Source organism: Stegodyphus dumicola, chromosome 9 (genome assembly GCF_044657685.1).
Source record: "Stegodyphus dumicola isolate Sdum_Otavi_A_Nest chromosome 9, ASM4465768v1".
In the NCBI taxonomy this organism is placed as follows: domain Eukaryota; kingdom Metazoa; phylum Arthropoda; class Arachnida; order Araneae; family Eresidae; genus Stegodyphus; species Stegodyphus dumicola.
In genome coordinates, this window is record NC_140776.1 from 34,287,097 (window position 1) to 34,309,811 (window position 22,715).

General features: G+C 30.9%; 1 protein-coding gene across 1 annotated transcript in view; it reads left to right on the forward strand.

Moving 5' to 3' along the window:
* LOC118193455 (cell adhesion molecule Dscam1-like) overlaps window positions 1-22,715 on the forward strand; it is an 809,657-nt gene that overhangs the window by 11,294 nt on the left and 775,648 nt on the right. Inside the window, exon 2 of the mRNA XM_085823336.1 lies at window positions 13,622-13,936. Coding sequence (XP_085679462.1) covers window positions 13,622-13,936 — 315 coding nt within the window. The remainder of the gene's footprint in view (window positions 1-13,621; window positions 13,937-22,715) is intronic.

Genomic DNA, 22,715 nt, shown 5'->3' on the forward strand with positions numbered 1-22,715 from the left:
TTTACAAAACAAAGCATTTTACGTATTTGAATAATATTTTATTTTTGAGAAAATTTTGTATATTTTTCAATAACAACCAAACTGAGAAATGCTAAATATATTACCCTCCCTGTTGCAAATTGCAAAAAAAAAATATAAAATTTGACAGCTTTCAGATTTTACGGCGAAAGAGGCGGTCTTTTTTTTCATTTACACTCATATACGCGTTTTGAGAGCATTTGGGCTAAAATATTTAAAAACAACATGTCTTTATAACTTCCTTTAGACAGTCTCGGGCGCTGGAGATAATACTGTGTTAATTTTTGTAAAATGTTGCCATTGCTTTATTTGAAATAGTTGAGTTTATTAATCCGAAATTCGTTAAAGTTTTACAAAATATGAAATAGATAATAAAACAAATTCCAGCTTCCAAATGCGGCATGCTCATATTTGGGTGGAGGACTACATTATTCAAAATCTTATAGCTCTAGCTACCGTTGTTTTTCGGCAATGCGAGAAACACACATACTTGTCACGCAGACTTGTCATTATTAATTTTTTAAATATAATAAAGGACGATAATATTTGTGGCAACAATTTGAAATGTGATACACTGCTTTTAATTATTCCATGAAAAATGTTATTTCGATACTAATAGCCCTTCTGGGCTGAACATTAAAATGTAAATTCGCTTAACAGCGGTAATTTGCCGTATATGCCGACCAAGTTGAAGAATTGCAAGAAATAATCTATAATATCTGATAATAACTCACTCAGTTCCTTACACGGAAAAAGTCATCTCTACTTTACGAATCTGTTATTATTTACAAATAATAATGACTATTTTTCTTCCTCCAACAAAAATTAGTTTTGTAGTACAAATATGGTCAAACATTTATGTCATTAAATTAGCAATTGAATAGTAAGTACAGAAATGCATACAGCAAAATCAAACCTTCAAAGATAAAGATATCCAAGAAAGTATTTTTCTAAATTTTCATGTTTAAACAATGGGCTTTTATCATTTAAAATTTGCTTAGCTATATTTTTAAATATAAATTAGCTTATTAAACAGTTGTTTGATGATCAAAATTATACAAAAAACTTTGAACGTTGAACGAATAATTTATGGTAACATCTCAAGTAAAGCTAATGTTAAAGAATTATTTATTCAATAAACAACTATCTGCTCCTATGACAGTTAAAAAAAGATATATCATCTATAAAAAAGTAATTAATCAAAGAATGATTATTTTTCTTCTCTAATTAACATGCATGGCATAGCTAGAAATTAAAAAAAAAACTGCTTTAGATGACATAAGTTTCAGGAAAGCAATGCGTTTTAAGGTAATATAAACAAAAAATCTTAAATGCAAATTACTCAAAAAAATATAAAAATATGTAAACAGAAGCATGTAAGCGAAAGAATAATTATTTTTAAAATCACATATTTTTTTTTATAGTGAATTTTTTCGATTCGTTTCTCAATAATTTAATGCGAAACTTTCACCTTTTTCAGGAGGGCAATAGCAAGTGTTAATTACATGTAAATAAAGCGAACATAACAATTTCCGTAATCAAACGGAAGTGTAACGTAACTCTTAACTGCATCATTGAACAAAATTATTTTATTCGAAATATTTTCTATAATCACTAAAAGCATTGACACATTTCCTCTAACAATTAGATACTCTTTAAGAGTTCGCTATTCGACTTACGTAGAATATGCCTTGTTTTTACAATTTGAAATGAATTATTGCAATGAAAGCATTCCATTCTACATTGTTATCTCCTTCACCGTTTGTTTCAAAGGATATTTGTGATAATCTCTCTGTGACAGCAGAGCTAAGTAATTATTAAGTGTTATAGTACACTGCTTTTTTTTTCAGTACTTAGTGGATTATTCTTTGTCATTGACTTTAGATAACAGACAAATTTTGCATATACGTTATGTTACTGATAGTATTTAATCATAATTTCTTTAAATTGAAATCGGAAATCGAGTTCATATTTTGAATGACGTAGTCCTCCACCCAATCATGGTCACCTAGAAGCCATTATCTAGAATTTGGATATTATTTTATTATCGATTTCCTATTTGCTAAGCTTTAACGAACTTTGATTAAGAGACTCAACAATTTTAAAGTGATCAGTGCCAACACAGAAAAGGTTGTTAGCACAAATGATCTCGAAATGTGTGCGCATGTGTTGTAGAGACATTAGGTTATTTTGAAGCAGGAGACAGGAAAATTGAGCAGTGCCCTCGCTGGGGTTCGAACCACGGACCTTTCGAATACACGTCGAATGTGCCGGCCATTACACCACGAACGCATGCTAAGAAGGCTGGAGATATACCTTATAGTGTAAATAAATAAAAAAATAAATAAATAAATAAAAAAAATTTAAAAAAAAAATAATAATAATAAAAAAACGCCTCTTTGGGAGTAATACAAAATCTGAAAGCTTTCAGATTATTTTAACTATCTTTACGCTCATTCTCTTAATTAAGTGAAATTCCATTTTCTTTGATTGCATAATCCATTTACTCTACTTAATTTATGTTCGCGTAGCACACATGAAAAGAAAAAGTATTCTAATTTTAATCACAGCCTTAATTCCGTTGAAATAAAAAATGTTTAAAATTGTAACCAAACTTCATTACTGTTCTTAAATATATTTTCGGGGAAACCTACCATTTTGACTGAAGGATACAACAGATTCGCATAGTTAAGATATAAATTACTTCACCCAAGTCTTACCGACTGATATTATTCAAAGCTCCGCTGCCGCTAAGAATTTTTCGGAAACACTAAACTCCTGAGTCGGACGCGAAGATAATACTTTGCCGACTCCCCACTAGAAAGAACGTAATTAATACTTTTTCTGGCCTTTATATCTTCATGTACATTCTCTTTTCTAATTATATTTTTCGTTTTTATATTATTTTTGATTTGTTTTGACAAGGTTTGCATTATTTATCTTATATTTTGTAATCTTTTAATGTTTATTTCAACTTTATACTTTTAATTCTATTTCATAATGACAATTTCCAATGTTTAAATTTTACAAATAATATTGAACTCAAATGCATAAACACGAGGATGTCGGGGGACGGTTAATCGAATTTTTTCGAAATTCACTGCAAAAATTGCTTTTCACTCAAAATTGAATTGGCTAAAATGCTTCATAAGAATAAGTTCTTTGAATATCAGGATTGGTTCATAATCCCTTCTATTCACGGAAATATTTGGCCTGACTTGAATTGCCGGTTTGGCTTAGCCTTAATGCTCGAGTAAAGACGAAACGCGTTCGTATTTACTTATTAGTTATTGTTCATTGAACGGGAGTTGGTTTGTTCCCCTTGAAACGTCAACTAATTTCCGATCAATGAGAGTGATTACATGCATTTAATTTAATTCTTGCCTTTAAATTATTCCTTTTACATTTGAAATTTTGTTGTTCATGACGATTTAATTCCAGTCCCGGTTAAAACATTATTAACATTTTTCATTCAAGTTACTTCAAAACATCTTCCAAAATATAACGTACTAGTATAGATTCACTCTTTTAAGATAATTCTACTTTAATTAAACTTAGGAGATAATATAATCAATTAATCAATATTATTTAGTAAATAAATTATATATATATATATATATATATATATATATATCTGATTATGATATAAATATTGAAAGATACCTAAGATATATATATATCTGATTATGATATAAATATTGAAAGATACCTAAGATATATATATATATATATCTATATATATCTTAGGTATATATATATATATATCTTAGGTAAAGATACCTAAGATATATATATGCATATATATATATATATATATATATATATAATAATTTATTTCCTAAACCGTATTGATTAATTGATTATATTATCTCCTAAGTTTAATTAAAGTAGAATTATTTTAAAAGTGTGCATCCATACTGGTAAGTTATATTTTGAAAGATGTTTTGAAGTAATTTGAAAGCAAAATGTTAATAATGTTTTAACGGGGACTGGAGTTAAATCATCACGAAGAATAATATTACAATTGTAAAAGTAAAAATTAAAACATGTAATTATTGTCATTGATCGGAAATTAGTTGACTTTTCAAGGGGAACAAATCAACTCCCGTTCAATGATCAATAATTGATAGAAATACGTAAATATGAAAGTGTTTCGTCTTTACTCGAGTTATAGATTAAAGCCAAACCGGCAATTCTAGTCAGGCCAAATATTTCCGCGAATAGTTGTTACTCAAAGAACTGATTCTCATGAAGCATTTTAGTCAATTCAATTTGGGGTAAAAATCAATTACTGTAGAGAAATCTTGTAAAACTCGAGTAATCGTCCCCGACACTATCATCTTTATGTATTTGAGTACTATATTATTTGTAGAAATTAAACATTGGAAATTGTCATTATGAAATCGAAATCAAAGTAAAGTTGAAATAAACATAGAAGATTATAAAAAAGATAAATAATGCAAACTTTGCAAAAACAAATCAAAGAGAACATAAAAATAATATAAAAATAATATAAAAATAAAATAGAAAATAATATAAATAAGATCAGTGAATGTACATGAAGATATAAAGGCCAGAAAGGTATTAAGTAACTTACATTCTTTCTAGTGGGGGAGTTGGCAGTGTGTTCTCTTTGTGTCTGACTCAGAAGTGTAGGGTGTCCGAAAATTCTTAGCGGCAGTAGGGGCTTTGAATTATATCAGTCGGCAAGACTTGGGTGAAGAAATTTATGGTAGTGGGTGGGACTTGGAATTCTTGAGGGATGTATTTTGTGGAGTTCTTATCTGAGAGAGACCGTCTGTTAAGATTTTTTTAAAAATACTAGTGAATGGAAATTAATTAATTTCTGGCTAATTGTCGTGTCGCAATGATTAAGAATTTAAGAAAGGAAAAAGGCATTTTCGCTATCCAAGAGCTAGTAGACAGTCTAAAGGCAGGAAATAAGCACATTTTTTTAGTAACAGTATAGTAACAGTATATGTCTGAAGACAATTAGCTTTTTACAATATATACAATTGAGTAATTACACTATATACAAATCTTTCAACTGACAGTCATCCAACTTATACCGCCTTCTCAGGTTTAGGAATAAATTATCATATCCCTATCAGTTAAATGATTTAGAGTGAGTTTTAACGCCTGCTCTTTTAAGGCAATGGTTGATAAATTGAAGGGGAATTAGATTATTTTTGAGAATTTTGATAACCATTGCCTTAAAAGAGCAGGCGTTAAATACTCACTCTAAATCATTTAACTGATAGGGATATGATAATTTATTCCTAAACCTGAGAAGGCGGTATAAGTTGGATGACTGTCAGTTAAAAGATTTGTATATAGTGTAATTACTCAATAGTATATATTGTAAAAAGCTAATTGTCTTCAGACATATACTGTTACTATACTGTTACTAAAAAAATGGGCCTATTTCCTGCCTTTAGACTGTCTACTAGCTCTTGGATAGCGAAAATGCCTTTTTCCTTTCTTAAATTCTTAATCATTGCGACACGACAATTAGCCAGAAATTAATTAATTTCCATTCACTAGTATTTTTAAAAAATCTTAACAGACGGTCTCTCTCAGATAAGAACTCCACAAAATACATCCCTCAAGAATTCCAAGTCCCACCCACTACCATAAATTTCTTCACCCAAGTCTTGCCGACTGATATAATTCAAAGCCCCTACTGCCGCTAAGAATTTTCGGACACCCTACACTTCTGAGTCAGACACGAAGAGAACACACTGCCAACTCCCCCACTAGAAAGAATGTAAGTTATTTAATACCTTTCTGGCCTTTATATCTTCATGTACATTCACTGATCTTATTTATATTATTTTCTATTTTATTTTTATATTATTTTTATATTATTTTTATGTTCTCTTTGATTTGTTTTTGCAAAGTTTGCATTATTTACCTTTTTTATAATCTTCTATGTTTATTTCAACTTTACTTTGATTTCGATTTCATAATGACAATTTCCAATGTTTAATTTCTACAAATAATATAGTACTCAAATACATAAAGATGATAGTGTCGGGGACGATTACTCGAGTTTTACAAGATTTCTCTACAGTAATTGATTTTTACTCCAAATTGAATTGACTAAAATGCTTCATGAGAATCAGTTCTTTGAGTAACAACTATTCGCGGAAATATTTGGCCTGACTAGAATTGCCGGTTTGGCTTTAATTTATAACTCGAGTAAAGACGAAACACTTTCATATTTACGTATTTCTATCAATTATTGATCATTGAACGGGAGTTGGTTTGTTCCCCTTGAAAAGTCAACTAATTTCCGATCAATGACAATAATTACATGTTTTAATTTTTACTTTTACAATTGTAATATTATTCTTCGTGATGATTTAACTCCAGTCCCCGTTAAAACATTATTAACATTTTGCTTTCAAATTACTTCAAAACATCTTTCAAAATATAACTTACCAGTATGGATGCACACTTTTAAAATAATTCTACTTTAATTAAACTTAGGAGATAATATAATCAATTAATCAATACGGTTTAGGAAATAAATTATTATTAACTAACTTTGCAGCAATTGCGCAAGTAATAATAACTTGTATTCGCACTAAATGGATTTAAGTTCATACAACATTATATATATATATATATATATATATATATATACATATATATATCTTAGGTATCTTTCAAATACAAAATTAATAATAGCTTTTTAACAGCTTCCCTCTTTCTTTCTACAAATAACAGAGCACTGTTTTTTAAACTAAATTCTCTGCAGTATTGATGCGTATTTATCAATGAAATTTGAAACCAATATCTAGGCATTAATCTGCCATGTGATCTGAAATGGAATTCGGTATAAAAGGATAACTACATCGCAACTCTCTCTTCTCTTCGCTGTTCTTTTCTGCTGCTTTCCACTGTGTCGCGTTGCTGCTAACCACGCAGAATTTACATTTCAAATTTAGTGAATTGCTTAATAAAATGCAAGTTGTAGAAAATAGCGGGGTGCATAGCGCACCCATATTTGTGATGTGCATTATCAAAGTATAAAATTATGTATGGAATTTACCCCCAAGGCTCTCTTCCGATTGTCATCTTTCCATTTGCGCAGATAAGCTTCACCATCGCCAAATCCATTGCTACTGTACTTTGATCAAGCCATCTTATTACAGTATTGGCACAGCCTTTTTGCATATATCTATATATAAATATATATATATAGATATAGATATAGATATATGTGTGTGTAATTATCATATGCAACCCGTTATATATCTTTTGATATGTTTACTAAGTATTGCACTTTTATTTTACAAAACGGATATGCAATTATGTTGTGTTTTACTTTAGAAGCTTCACATACATAATGAAGCTAGATATCGATATTTTATTTAAAACTGCAACGTAGGAGAATTAATTTCCTAGAAAAACCTAAGTAGAAATCAATCTTAGATTAACCTCAATACTAGAAAAACGTTTGAACAGTGAATTGTGTTCCAGTTTCAAGATAAAAATGTTTCTAAAATGTATGTTTCAACCTCGAAGAAGAAAGTTTGCGTCTGTTAATTTGTATGTTGCCAGAATACCGTTAGAACTTCCTAGGGTATTTATTGCCAAAAAGTAATGGAAATTAAAAAAACTTCTTCATTCATTGCAAATTAACCATAATGGTAAATCTATTTGAATCCTAATTCGTGATCTAATCTAAAATTATATACAGTACTAAACTTGCTTGTTTCTCTAACTTGTTTACCAAATAAAATATGTTGCTGTTCTTGTTGTTGTTGTGACTTATCTCATTTGTCTGACAGTATGATCAGAATAAACCCACGAAATTCATCGTAGCAAGGAGTGGAGGATTGCTCCGGTTTGGTAAGAGCCTTGAGCACGCTACAGGTGACAGCACGAAGTTGCTGCGTTCCGCTTCCAGTTTTGACGGAAAGAACCCTGGGTCCGAAGGTCTCCCACACCTCTTTCCCTATCACCAACTTCTCGAGAGGACTTTCAGTGCACTGCATATTTAGACTGCCGCATACTGCACAGATGCGATACCTTTACAAGCATCCATTCCTTTTCAGGTTGCGAACACGGGTTCTTCGGGGCCGCAGTCCGCGCCGCTAACCACTATCCCTTTTGGACGACTAGTTAAAATAAAAATAAATAAATAAATAAAAACATAAGAGTTTGTCGTTTAAAATCAATTTAAATGCATCTTCTACAGATATGTTTCCAAACTCTGAAATAAAACATAGTATAGTAGTATAGCATAGTTGTTTGCATTATAATTGTGACAAAAGTATACATGTTCTTGCTTCATACATCCACTTACTTAATTTTGAAGCTGTCATATTTAATTCATAATTAAGTGCTAATATTTTGCTTTATGGGATCCTTCATTTTGAAATGCTTGATAAGAAGATGAAAGCTGCTAAAATTTTGACTTAATTACCTAATGAAAAAGCTAATAACTTTTGTGTCGCATGAAAGCAGGGACATCGTCATTCCCTTCACAAATAAGAAAAGATTACAGAATATCTTCTTTATTTCTTTGCTAAACATGCAAACAGCCGTTACGGTGAGTTCAATGTTTTAATAATATAAAAAAAAATAACTGCCGGATTTATAGAACAATTTTGAAAGAGAGGAAACTTTCTAAGATTCGCATTATTTTATGAGTTGTCCTATGCTTTGTATTTTGAATTATTTATTAATTTAATTTTAAGTAGCATTATGGAGAATAGTATTATGCATTTTATAAAAAGTAAATTTAATGTAATTTTACAACAAAGCAAGCATATTGTGGTGCACGTTATTAATCTGATTTATGATAGATCAATATTTTAATGCCATGTAATTAATTCCATTACCTACGATATAATGATTAGAGGAGCGTACTGCGATATCGAAGATCTTGGCTTTGAAAACCGAAAAAGTGACATGTATGTTTGTAAATGTGCAGAGACTTTTTGGTATGGGGGCACTCTAAATATACGTCCAACCGAAAGTCCTCTCGTGTGGTTTGGTGGAGGAGGAGAGGAGTGGAAGAACCTCGGATCCCCCCCCCTGAGTGATCTCCCTCAAAACTGGGGTGGAAGTAGAAGTCCAACCTCCTTGAGGCTCTGGCAACTATTCTTCCTTGAAATTCATGGACAAAACAACTACAATTCCATTACCTAAGAAATTATTCAAAAAGAATAATTGCGAAAAAAATAATCAACTTTCTTAAAACAAAATAGCTGTATATGAAAATCGCATATTTTTATTGTAATTATTATACAAAAGTATCTGAATATTTTAAAGTTATTTTCTCTGGAGACTTATGCTTTTCAGTTGCAGTCCACCGATAAAACAAAACTAGTTGTCAGTATAAATAGTATTTTTGCAGCCAAGAGAATTCGGCATCTGTGTATAACTCAATATTTTCTTTTAACTAGAAAATGCTTTATTCTCCACACAACAGTTAAATTTCAAATACGTACAAGATTGTATCAAATATTTTATTGATTATTTTACGTAGGTTGCTTTGAAACATACAGAATACAGAGGCTGATCGCACATTTCTTAAAACGAATTTCCTTGTATTTTCAGGAACATTTTACCTAAATGTTTTGTGTTTCTAGTGTTCTGTTTTATAATCATTTTTCTTCCGCATCTTGATGCATCGTAATTTATAAAACAATAACGTTTTTTCAGTACCGGAAGAAGTATCTTATCTCATTCCTCTTGAGCAGCTTTTCAAAGTCCAAGGTGGGTTGTAGGTCGACGTATGGACAATCCGCTTTTTAAACGTCCAAAAGCACAAAAATCCATGGATGATACATCAAAAGATTTAGTAGGGATTTGGGGGATGAATAGGGCCTTAATACACGTTTCTTGTTCCATTTTCCCCAAGAAATTTACAGTGGAGTTTAACGTATTGGCTGCTTGTTTTGTCTTCATGCAGTTCAACTGATTGATGGCATTGCGGCTAAAGAGAAGGTATTTCATATTTGAAAATTCAGCATAAAATATGTTCCTCATCAAATTTCAAGAACATTTCTTTCGATTCATTAAACCAGCGGTTCTCAGTCTTTTGACTAACGCGTACCATCTAAACAAAAATTGAAAACCTTTGTTACGACCACTACAAAGTACTACTACCACCACCACTCTTGAACAAAGCTCAGATCTCACAAATTTATGAAAATTAGAGAAAAAAAACTCAATCAGGATGTTGGGATTTTAATTTTTGAATTTAATTGTTAAAAATGCTTTGCTTCTTTGCGTACCACCTACTTTTCTCTTGTGTACCATCGGTTGAGAACCCCTGCATTAAACCATTTTATAAGAGTTTCTTCTAATATAAAATTTCTTATCTTTACAACATGCGAAAGTTTCCTTCGTTCCTTGGATATGTATTTAGAACAATATTTCTCCTTGTAGGCAAACTTTTTATGGTTTTTTACCTTCCTTATTGATAATATTACCTATCGTTGCTTTAGATACCGAAACCTTATGGCTTTCGCAGCATTTTGTAAGAACTAAATCTGAATAATTTTCTTCGGAAAGAGCACACATATTATTCCCTCTATTGCTTCTTTAAAAGAGTCATTTTTCATGAAACGAAAATTGTCCAATAGGAGTCTATAATTTACACTTTCAAAATATAGCTATAGAGAGTGCAGACCCAAATTTTACAAACAGGCATTTCCTTATATCAAAGTAATGTTTGTCTAAAATTGTGCTAACTGCCTCTGTATTTGCTTAAGTGATCATTAATTTTGAGCTGTTCTAAAGATTGAGAAATTAAACACTCTGTCAAAAATTTAGACAAAATTCTTCAACATATTTGGTTTTCTTTTTCTTTGGTGGTTTGTGAGTAATTAGTTTTAAGAGTCTTTAGAACATCAATGGCAATTTGTAAGACATTACATACGAATATACCTTTGCTCATACATACATATTTATAAGACTTGCTTTTCATATATACATATATATATATATATATAAAGTAACTCACATATATCTAAGTCTATGCGATGTCTAAATTAGGAAGACAGGATAATACTAAAACACAAACTAAAAAATTAACCACAGAAACTTTAAGCATTCGAAATAAATATTTCACCTTAATGAAGGATTTTTAGCAATGAACTAACCTAGATGAAAACTAAATGAAGAATATTTTTATATAGCATATGCTGACATCTTACTGTCATTATAAATAAAGTAAAATCTGCTTTAGTCTTTACAGAATTCCATTAATCATTTTTTAAATAGTCGTGTATATTTCAAGAAATACTTTCCTAATGAAAGCTTTGAAGCGCATTGCCATTTCGTAAGACCTTTTTTTATTGTTTCAAATATTTCAAAGGATTCATTTCTGAGGTTCTTTAAAAGGAGGGAAAAGAGCAGACTCTCCCAAAAACAATTCCGTTTTGTTCTTAATGAAAGACAAAGAAGATTCTTAATGTAAAGAAGAAAGTTCGAAAAAACACGAAAATTTGTAGCAAATGTTAATCTAAAAGATGAGAGCCAAAAATAAATCGATTCCTCAAGTTAGAGCAAAACTCAAAGAATAAGAAGAGCACATTGCTTTTTTTTCACATCACGAAATAAATGAATTACAAATCCCTCCCGACTTCCATTTTGAACAAATCTACAGCACGCAACATCTTAGAAAGCACTCAGCAGCAAAACGTTGTGAGAGAGTTAATTTCAGGCTGTACCTTAAAAGTATGTACATTAAGTCGATAGTTTCTTTATAAATTTGCATTTTTGATGATAAACTTTAAACAACACTTACATGAGTTGTTGTTAGAAGCTGCAAACGGAATTTTAAAAATTCTAACATATTTTGAAAACTAAACCTCGCCGTATCGAGAATAATATCTTCAAAACTATTTGTTATTATTCCACGTTAGGCAGAATAATTTTCTTTTATATGCTTTAAAAATCTCCGATAATTCTAATGGACGGGATATATATATATATATATATATATATTGTAAGGATCTTAAGTTTTACTAACGTTTATTTTATTTTAAATCTTTACTATCACTTCTTATTTTCTACTTCCGGCCAGAATTAAAAGCGTTAACTTATTTATGCAAAATTTGTCTGGCGAACGCCAAGTACTTAAGTTGTGGCTTTTTGCCAAGCGAGAGAGAGGAAGGAGTTAGTCGAAGCAGGCCGCTTGCCTTAGAAGTTTTACTCAGTTGCTGGTTGCCTTCCAGGCCAGAGGTTTAATCCTCTTGATAATTTTAAACATATTGTAGTATTAACAGTTCTCTGTACTACATACGGCTTCCTGTTAATATAAGGCCAATCTTCCACGTTTATTATTTCAAAGTTAAATTAGAGTTTAGTTATATTTTTATATTCTTACGTTTAGACCACAAGTAGTGGGTCTTTGTATACCGAAGTACGGAAGTTATTGTAAAGAGAGAAAAATAAAGGGTTTTGTATACCCTTCTTGTGTATCCTGTCTACTTCCCACAGTTATTGAACATAGCTTTAGTAAGCTCTCCGTTCCGAGTCAGGTTCTTGCATGTTCCCAAAGAAAGTAAGACGGAACATTGAACCTGATAATATATACACTGAATTTACTATTTTCGTCTAAGAATGCGGCAGTAAAGAGTTTCGTTACGACCATTATACATGTTTCAAATGAAGCAAATTATGGTGTACATGTATATGCATTAGTGTGTGCATACATACATGAATTACAAATAAAAAATATAAAAAATAAGTATTTTAATAAAAAAGTCTTTAGTAAGATTCAATAACATATATTTTTCTCTTTTACCAGAATAACTGTATTTTCTACTTAATATGTATTCTATATAGCAAAACGCAAGTAACGTATGATTTAGGAACTTGTTTTGAAGAAGCTTTAAGAATTTGTTTCGGCTTAAAATACGATAAAGTGAAGTATATAATTTTTATTTTTAAATTCCGTCATATGTAACAACATTCCCAGATGAAAGCTATGAACATAGTTACTGCTTTTCACCTAGCAGAAATGTTTAAGACTTCTGAAGATATACCAAGTATTATTCCTTGATATTTATCTTGAGGTTATAGCAAGCGAAAACAAGTAGAAATTTCGTGGAAATATTAATAACTTTTCTTTGCCGTAATTTTATGATGCAACAAAGCAGTGACAAAAATCCTGACAAACATTTTTCTCTTTTGTAAGTATATCATATGTTCTTGCACGTTAAGTACGTTTGCAGTAATTACATCTTACTGAATATTATTCTTATATGTTATAAAAGGATATACCTTATACCGAACAGTTATTATTATCGTCTGTCACATCACTTAAGTCTGAAAATTTAACTAGGAAAACATTGTAGATTCATTAGGGTTTTCTTGAAGCCAGGAGTACATGAAAAATGAGCAATGCCGTGGCCGGGACTGAAACCTGGGTTGCAATAATTCTGCTCATTATAATATGAATAAAGTAACGCACAGTCGCAACAAATTAAACATTAAAGTTTCAAGATATTTTTTATTATCGTGTGTTAAAAAGGTTACCCATTATCCACTGCATAAAGATTATGATTTTCTAATTTGTTTATGAATGCAATTAATATAAACGATTTCCTTTGCATGAAATTTTATTTTACAGGAGGAAGAAGCAAATATCAAGGCCCATCTTTCGTGCATGAACCTCCGATCAAGGCGATGTTCTACAATAACACTGGTGTAACTATACCTTGCGTTGCCAACGGATCTCCGAGACCGGAAGTAACTTGGACAACGATTGACAATGCCACAGTTGCTCCGATCTCAGGCTTACGTCACATCCGACCTGACGGTTCCTTAGTATTCTCTCCCTTTAGAGCGGAGGATTATAGGCAAGATATACATTCTGCCGTTTATAGATGTTCTGCCTCAAATATAGTAGGCAGTATTGTCAGTAGAGAAGTCCACGTCAGGGGCGGTAAGTCTATTGAGAATTTTTACTTAGAGGTCAGATTTACTTACTCTTAGTAAATGCTGTAAAAGGCTAATAAAATTTTCCAAAGCAAAGTAAATTACTGTTTTAACTCAACATTAACTGAACCATGTTTAACTGTCCGCTCATCTTTTGATATTATTGCTTTCGTATATATATGACATTAAATACTTGAGGATTTTAATCGCGTATAATGGCAAAGTGAACAAAAGCAAATGTTTTTGAACCTCATGTTTTGCTAAATAAATGTATCGTTCCATAAAGTTAAGAAACCTGTAAATACTTACCTCTTTCAGTTAAACGTGCTCTTCAAGATACAGTTTTCTGTAAAGAAAATAAATTATATCAAAAGTTTTATCAGCATATATATGTTGGTATATTTACTTTATTATAATAATCACTAAATTAATGAAATTTTCTAGTTTACCGCATTTTCGTTGGTGTAGATAACTGACTGCCATAAAATAATCTGAATTAGAAACAAAAATTTAAAGCAGGCAGAAAATATCGTAATGCCTATTATTAAAATATAGTTTTAAAATACCAGATAACACAGCAAGAGTGGCATTCTTTCCACATAGCTGCAGAACGTAAATCATAAATTTGCATAAATTTTTGTACTAGTTATCTGTGTTGCAAATAGTTTATAACGCAAAGTGAAAATATTTTAATATTCCTATAATTAATTAAATTAATAAATAATTTTAAATAATTTTAATATTCTCGAACTTTGAACTATCATTGACGATTTTCCCTAAAACATCTAATTATATAACTATTTGCTGAATTTATTAAAAATAATCCAGGAATTTTTTAATGAAATCCTGTTTTAATACTATCAGTTTCAATCTAAATTATGGGTAACAGGCGCAAAACACTCGGTAATGTAAAAACATATTTTTATTCCATTACCAACGTTAAAAAGTGGTTTTCTGGTGTAATAAACGTATAAAAGACAGTATTAGCAAATTTAAAAAGAGATGCTTTGCATTGTAAAAGGAAAATAATTTCATCGCACGCGTAATTATTAAATAATTCATTGAATTTTTCCAAGTAGTATATTTTGATATTATGAATACTTTAACTTTCTCTTAACCTCAAAATATATATGTTTTTATTTTACGTTATCTGGGTTTTTATTTTGCTTCAGTCTTACAGAATGATTCTTGTTATATTCCATTTCATGTATTACAGCAAAATATTAAAATGTAGTTCCAAAGAAATACCTATAATGTTTTTTACTGTTAACTGACTTGAAATTGTGATGAAAGCATGTATTAAATTTCAATAATTACAATATTTAGTGATGTCAGCGATAATGTTAACTTTGTTACCTAAGTATATGCTTCCATTTGGCATCGAAATGCCCAGTGTGTAGATTAGAATAAAAAATTTTAACATTCAATGTATTTCTCAAAATGAGAAAGAAAGGAAATAAAAATTCGTACATATAAGGATATCAGACGAAAATATATTATACTTTTTAAAATCCCTCCTCTTATCATTTTATAGGTATGATGTACTCTGTTCCTTTTAAAGCTAAAAGTATATTGTACTCAAATATTTTCTGTAAGATCCTTTCATACATTCTGAAACGATTTGAGCCAACAGAGATTTGCTATTTTTAGAACAGCTTTTAAACCAACATACTTTTTAGCTTTCACTGAGATTCAGCAGTCTTCGGATTTTCTATATCATTTCTATACAGATTCTACGGAAAATGCATTTGCTGTTGTAAAAGGGATTTCACATTGAGCTATTTCAACTGCTCGTTCGGCACAAACTTTTGGTGTAGATCCTATTTTTGTGCGCACAATATTCCAAACTGCTCCCAAAATTTCCCTTGCAGCGTTGAATTTATTAAATAAAGCATGTTTCAAAAAGCGTAGAAAATTCTTATAAATATGTAGTCATAACGCTGTTTTATTTTTCTCTAAAATATTGATTTAGTTTATGGAATTTAAGAGATTTTGTTTGTTTTGTTTACGTCTGCATAAGTGTAATAATTGAAAGCATATTCTTGAAATCTAAGCACAATATATGTAGAATATATAGAGGACAGAATATACAGAATATACATAGAATACATAGAATATTCATAAAATAAATTTAATCTAAGCACAGAATATGTAGAAACATGACACCATACGACATCATAAGCATTGATATGATAACGTTCATAAGCATACAATGATATGAACTGATATCATAAGCATAGAATGATATGAATTACTACCATAAGCCTAGAATGATAGAAATTGATATCATAAGCATAAGATATCGCAAGCATAGAATGATATGAATTGATACGAAATAACTGAATCAAAATGATTCCAGTAATAGATTTATTTATAGGTGCAGGGAAAAGTTTTGGGTAAACCAGCGATGTACCATAGGTCATTTGATAATGATATCATATGTTCACTAACTAACACTCCTTTCTTCACCAAAAAATTGCACTCTTTATAAGAGCTCACAAAGAAAATATTGAGATGAGCAGTTGAAGCTTTCTAAAGGATCTAGAGTTCACCTATTATGGTGCATTGAGCAGTCCCAGAGTAAACACCATATCCGCATTTATTAAAATGTATGATTTAGGACATAAAAAGATTATAATATTATTTCAATATAATTTAAAATTCACACATTAAATTGAGAACATCGGTTTTTATGGAACAAAAATAACAGATAAACATAATAAGTAACGGATAAATATAAGTACTGGGAACACAATATTATAATGAACTGTACTAATAATTCTAAAGTGGTTTCCACGAGGCCACATCGTTTGAGAATAACATCAAAAGAACAATGTGTGTAAGAAATTGAGAGCTTAGAGATTTGAGAATGCAAAACTGGAAATGAAGAAAATAATTTTGACAACAGCACAATTTAATACGCTAGAGTAGGTTAGTTCAGTTTATAAAATTCACATGTGAACTTTTTGAAGCATTAAAAAGTGAACCATTTGAACATATTCACAGGATGTATAAAAATGTGCTCATTGCACAATATTTTAGGGGAAAAAGATGGAGTTTTAATGTGTTTAATAATTTTATAATATTAATTTTTGTATAAAAATATCTATTATCCTCAAAAATCACAAGAAATAAAGCATGAAATTTATATAAAATTTTACTGCATTTAAAATATTTGTTTTCTACGTATTAATTATTTACACCTATCTCATCCTCTCAGTACTTCCACTTTCTCTAATACGGCTGTGTCATCGGAAGGATTTATTTTAGAACATCACCGGAAGGTTTTACATCTGAACAAGACAGCTCACTGTCAAAGAGACTATTACCGAAACAGTTTGCGAGAATATCTCAATTAACATTTGTCAAGAAGGTGGATAAAATGTACAGCTCAAGGAGACGTCAACTAGAATTATTGTGGTGGCGACCATAATATTCCGATTTAATCCCACCTGCTTTATTCTTACGGTAGTTTGTTAAGGACACTCTCTCTTTGAGCTTCTACTCTCTGCTAATTTTCGGCATCTTTGCAACCATATCGTCTTGCGGCAGTAGGATATCGTGACATATAAATAAATATGTTTGTGGGGCGAAATGGTTTAGGTATCAGGAAAGTGGGACACATTAAGTTATTTGCGAAATATGTCAAGAAAGTTTAATGGGTTGGTCACTCCTTCAGTGTCAGGAAATTGAATTGTGTACTTTACTTACTATAAATGTTTTAAATGTTTAAAGGATTTATGAATAACTCTGTTTTCATATTATCATATTAAAAACAGTATTCATCAATAAATAAATATAAATAATTTGACGCTTGGAAAATACGGTGCATTCAGCATTTCAGTAGAAAAATATTCTAATATGTTAGTTTCGTAATGATATCTTCATTGCAAAATTTAATAAATATATTAATATGAATTCATTTTTCTAATTTTGGCAACAAATACCAGCCCAGAATATTACGTTGTTTAAGGCAAGCCACTGCAAATATAATTAAAAATCATAAATAACTGATATGCTCTAGGAATATTTTAAGTGCATATAAAAGAAAATGTATTGTATTTTCAACTGAACCTTTTATTATTTAGTCATTAAATGCAAAGTAATTTATTAAGGTAAAAATCCGAGTTGTTCTTTAGATATTTTCATACAAATAAATTATGAAATTTGATTTGAAACTTATTCAGTTCAGCAGTAACAATTGTTAAAGTGCAGAGTCATTAGGATTTTTTTTTGAAGCCAGAGAGATGAAAAATATGCAACCGCCTTCGCCGGGAATCGAACCACGGACCTCTGGAATGGCCCAGCGTGCTGAACCACTACATCACGAAGGCATGCTAGGGAAGTGGGAGAAATACCTTATAAAAGAACTGTGAGATTTTTAAAAATTAAACATAATATTTCTAAATTTATTTTGTAAGGTTTATCCTAAGTTGTTAACAGTTATCTTTAGCTAATGTTACTTCCCTATCCCTTTTAATTTCAGCTTACAAACTTTAGACCATAGTGTGTTTTCAGAATCGCTGTTAAATGCAATTGAAGAAAGAACAAGCATTTAAATTCGAAGTTCTACTGACTTCGTTAGAGAGCCAGAGTTTCTGATCAGCATGCGTTTGCCTTTTGGCTACACTAAGTTATTTCTACGTTCAGCCTGTAGAATTTTGATAGCTTCGGGTATATCGTTTTGGTTAGGCTTAGTTAAGTTTTATTTCTTAGTATTCTTGAGCTAAAGCCTAAGTGGAGGCTTTTATGTACGTACTGAGAAAGGGCCAACTGCGAACTTTATTTTGAGCAATAAAGGGTAATTAACCCTTCTCAAGGTTACGTTTCTGTCTATTGAACTAAAGCGATTATGTACTTACCGGTTCTCAAGGTTCCACACATTTAGCTGTAAATTCTAGGTTGGAACATTACAGTTTAAGCATGGAATTGCAAATTAAATATAAATGGTTTCCTATTTCTAGTCACTTGCAACTATACACCTTGTACAGGATTGATCGAATCCCACCGTCATGTTTTCAAGACCCTCGATAACAGTGCACCACAGGATTAACAGAAAGTGACTTGGAGAAAGAGAAAATAAATACTAATTCTGATGGAAAGCACCTCGATGAACTGATCCAAGGGTCTCTTTCTCCTCATCCTCTACCATCAGCTACTACAGACTACTTCCCCTCGATAGTATTTAAAGCATACCTGTGTTAAAGACACTATACAAATGCAAACATTCATCCTTCTCCAGGATTCGAAACCTCGCTTAAGGCTACAGCTGCCGACTTCCCTAGTGCCATACAAACAGAGTGGTAGATAAAAGAACGAAATTTAGTTAATTGGAAAATTTGTATCATCTTAAATAAGAAGAGGGAATGTTTATATATATATATATATATATATATATATATATATATACATTGACATGTTTTAAATTTTTATTAGCAAAAATTACCTTAAAATCAGATATTATTATTATATGTGTATTTACGCCTATATTTGATATGTTTATAAGTCAAAATGCGAAGCAAAAGGAAATTACATCAAATGTTCCTCAAGTAATGGAATAGTTTAGTAAGATTCTCCTAAATCTTTGGAGAAATAACCTTTGATTATAGTTCAATTATTTGAGTTACCTCAGGATGATCAAATTGTTTCATACTAAAAGAAACATGAAACAGGAACTCAATACCAACTACGTCCCTGAAAAATTGAACATAGAGCTCTAAGATCTCCTCTCTACTCATCATAGCAGTCAGGAAAGGCTTTGTAAAGAACATACAGGGGTGGGATGATGCTCAAAGTTATGCCTGCCCAAATCCTTAAATCTGCACCTCCACAATGATCACCTTCCTTGGTGAAGAAAAGGTTGTTATTGTGTTTGAGGCTCTAGATGCACTTCTTTACATATATCTCTAGATACTCTTCTAGATTCAGTGTCTAACTTAATCTCGACTCGTCTGTAAAAACGCACAGTGCTGCACGGAAGTCTGGTCCAAGGCGCATGTTGCCTGCACAATGTTAAACACGCTTTCATGTGCGCTATAGTGAGCTGGGCGCAAACAACTGGTGTTATGGATATGGTAGTTTCTCTTGAAGCCTTCAAACAACTGCATATTATTAAACTCAACTTTCAGTGGCAACATACAGCTCACGTGAGAACTATGAGTCTGTAGCCGTCGTTTGTCGCTGCGGTGAGAGCGCAAAATAATGATATCCTTGATCATTGTGAATCTTGGTTGAACTTGTTCAGGTCTTCTCTGATACTGAAACTATTTCCAGAAGTTGCAGGTGACACTGTGCTTTAGAATGAGGTCTGAAGCCCCCAGCGCTTAGGATTGGCCGACCTTCAATCTAGCAACCAAAATTTAAACTTGCTCTAAAACAACTCCTAGATCATAAACGAAATTAAGTGAGATTTTTTTTTCTCTTTGGATTAAAGCGCAGTTATTAGATTCAGAGAATTCCATAACAACTATACTTTGGTGAATCTTTGTCAGAAAATATCCTCTTCTCTGCATCAGGAGATGGTGTGCTGTTTATTACATTAAATAATTACACAAATTAAATACCTAGATTCTTTATATACCTCTCTAAAGATGACTGCGGAGGATAAAGGTAGGACTCGAAATGACAAATCCTCATTCAGTGTAGAATTATCATTTACCATTTTTAGATCGGGTTCAAAGAAAATGCTGAGCTATGACTGTAATATTAAATGAATAGCCCCCATTTTAAAAACCAGACTTTCGAACTTTTGTATCTATTGAAACAAAAAACGCTTTAAAGTACTGACTTAATGTTTTAGGCTATGCAGTGGTTTAATAATAAATAATACCATTTCTCGCAGTCTTACTAAAATCATTCTCCATTGCATTTATTGAATATCTAGTCAATTTTTTCAAGCCCCTTCTATAACTCTGAAACTTTGATTTACATCCTAAGCTTTTTATCCTTGATGTATGCCATGAATTTAAATACATTAAAAAGCTATTTTCTATTAAATGAGGGAAGACACAAGTTTAACAGGAACACAATTTTTGGACATTTTCTAACTGAAATAAAACTTTTATGCATTAAATTACCTTTAAATAACTTCGTAACAATACTCTTTATGGCCAGACTTGTTGAAAGTTTGATGAGAGAAGAAGCTAATATAACTCTGATAAATCCCCTCAACTATCTTTTAATGGTGCTTTTAAACTTATATTAACACTGGAAATAAATTCCGTATAATGTACGTTGTTATCTTAATTACATTAAGGAGGTTTAATGGAAGATAATTCAGGCATAATGCCTTAATGCTCACTTACATTAGCTGGGCTCTTCGTAAAACAAGATCTCTAGCTCTTCTCTATGCACCTAGTAGGAAATGATGTAATATATATATAAGCATGCTTGTTTAATATTATGAAGATTGAGGATTTAAAATTTATGTTACAGACATTCATTAACAAGCGAATATATTTAGATCTAATTACTTGTTTGTAATTTTAATTGCTAAATAAACGTTAACGAAATCTTTGACTGATGCATGAGTATAGAGAGTTTAGTATGATTTGCAAACATCTATTAGTAATCATACTCTTTGTAAACGTTAATCAAATTATTGGTAAATCTAAAATAAGTACTGAAATTTAAGAAGGATGTAAAAGACCCTTTTATTTTAGGCTAAGAAGAATAGAAAGCACACCTCTTGCTTAGAAATCAGTCAAGAATTTGTGTCGAGAAAACGTAACGTAATAGTCAAATATAAAATTAAATTTCAGTAATCTAGTAACTGAATGCTGCACAAATCAATTCAACGCGAAAATTGCTCAAAAATATAATCGGCGTGGAGGTAGCTATCTGCGATTATAAAGAAAGCCAAAGACTACAAATCATATCTTAGCTAACAACCTATTAACGTGGCCTCGAATGACAGAACACGCTCTCTCTTACAGTCTGAAAGCTTAACCTGAAATACAAGTGAATTAATTTGCATTCTGGCGGGAAACCGGAAGTGAGAAGTGATACTAAATATGCAAAAAATGAAATAACTGGTTATATATAACATAAAGGAACATTAAAAGTATATGATATTTTAAGAAATCCTGTACACAGTTTTTTAAATTTTCAATTTTTCAATTTCAAGTTTTGAATTTGACTTTTGAATTTGAAAAAGTATCTGCTGTATAATTGAGCATTTCACAATGAAGGTATTAATTATCTATTAAGCATTATTTAATATGTCTGATGTTTGTAGAAAATCCTGTCTAGGTAGAGAAACCTTTTGTAAAAGATCAAGCACTCTTGGAAGCGAAAGCACATAAATGAGCATGAAAGACTTGAAAGCATTGCATAGATAATGAATAGGCTCAGGTTATTAGCTCAGTTACCAATAGTTTCATTATATTCTGCTTTTTTTAATGACGAATTCGATGATAGGGAGAAAGAGATGATTCTGCAGAAATAATCATATATTATTTTTCTAGCAACATTTATTTTTTCTTTCTAAGTATGCAACGATGGCTAGCGAACCGTTTTCAAAGAACCGCGTCACAAATCAAGACAGGAACTTAAAATTGTATTATGATAAAATAGAGAATATATTATAGGTCATCCGTCAAACTGAATAAAAGCGTTTCTTTTAATATCGTAAAGGTGGAATATAACACCTCGAGGAAAGATTTGACTTTCCTAAATATGTAAAGGAAAAATTGAAAAATATTTATCCTGTAGACATATCACACATTAATTACCCTTATATTCCAGTCAAACAGATTAAAAAGTAAACCAAAAGAATAATATAAGTA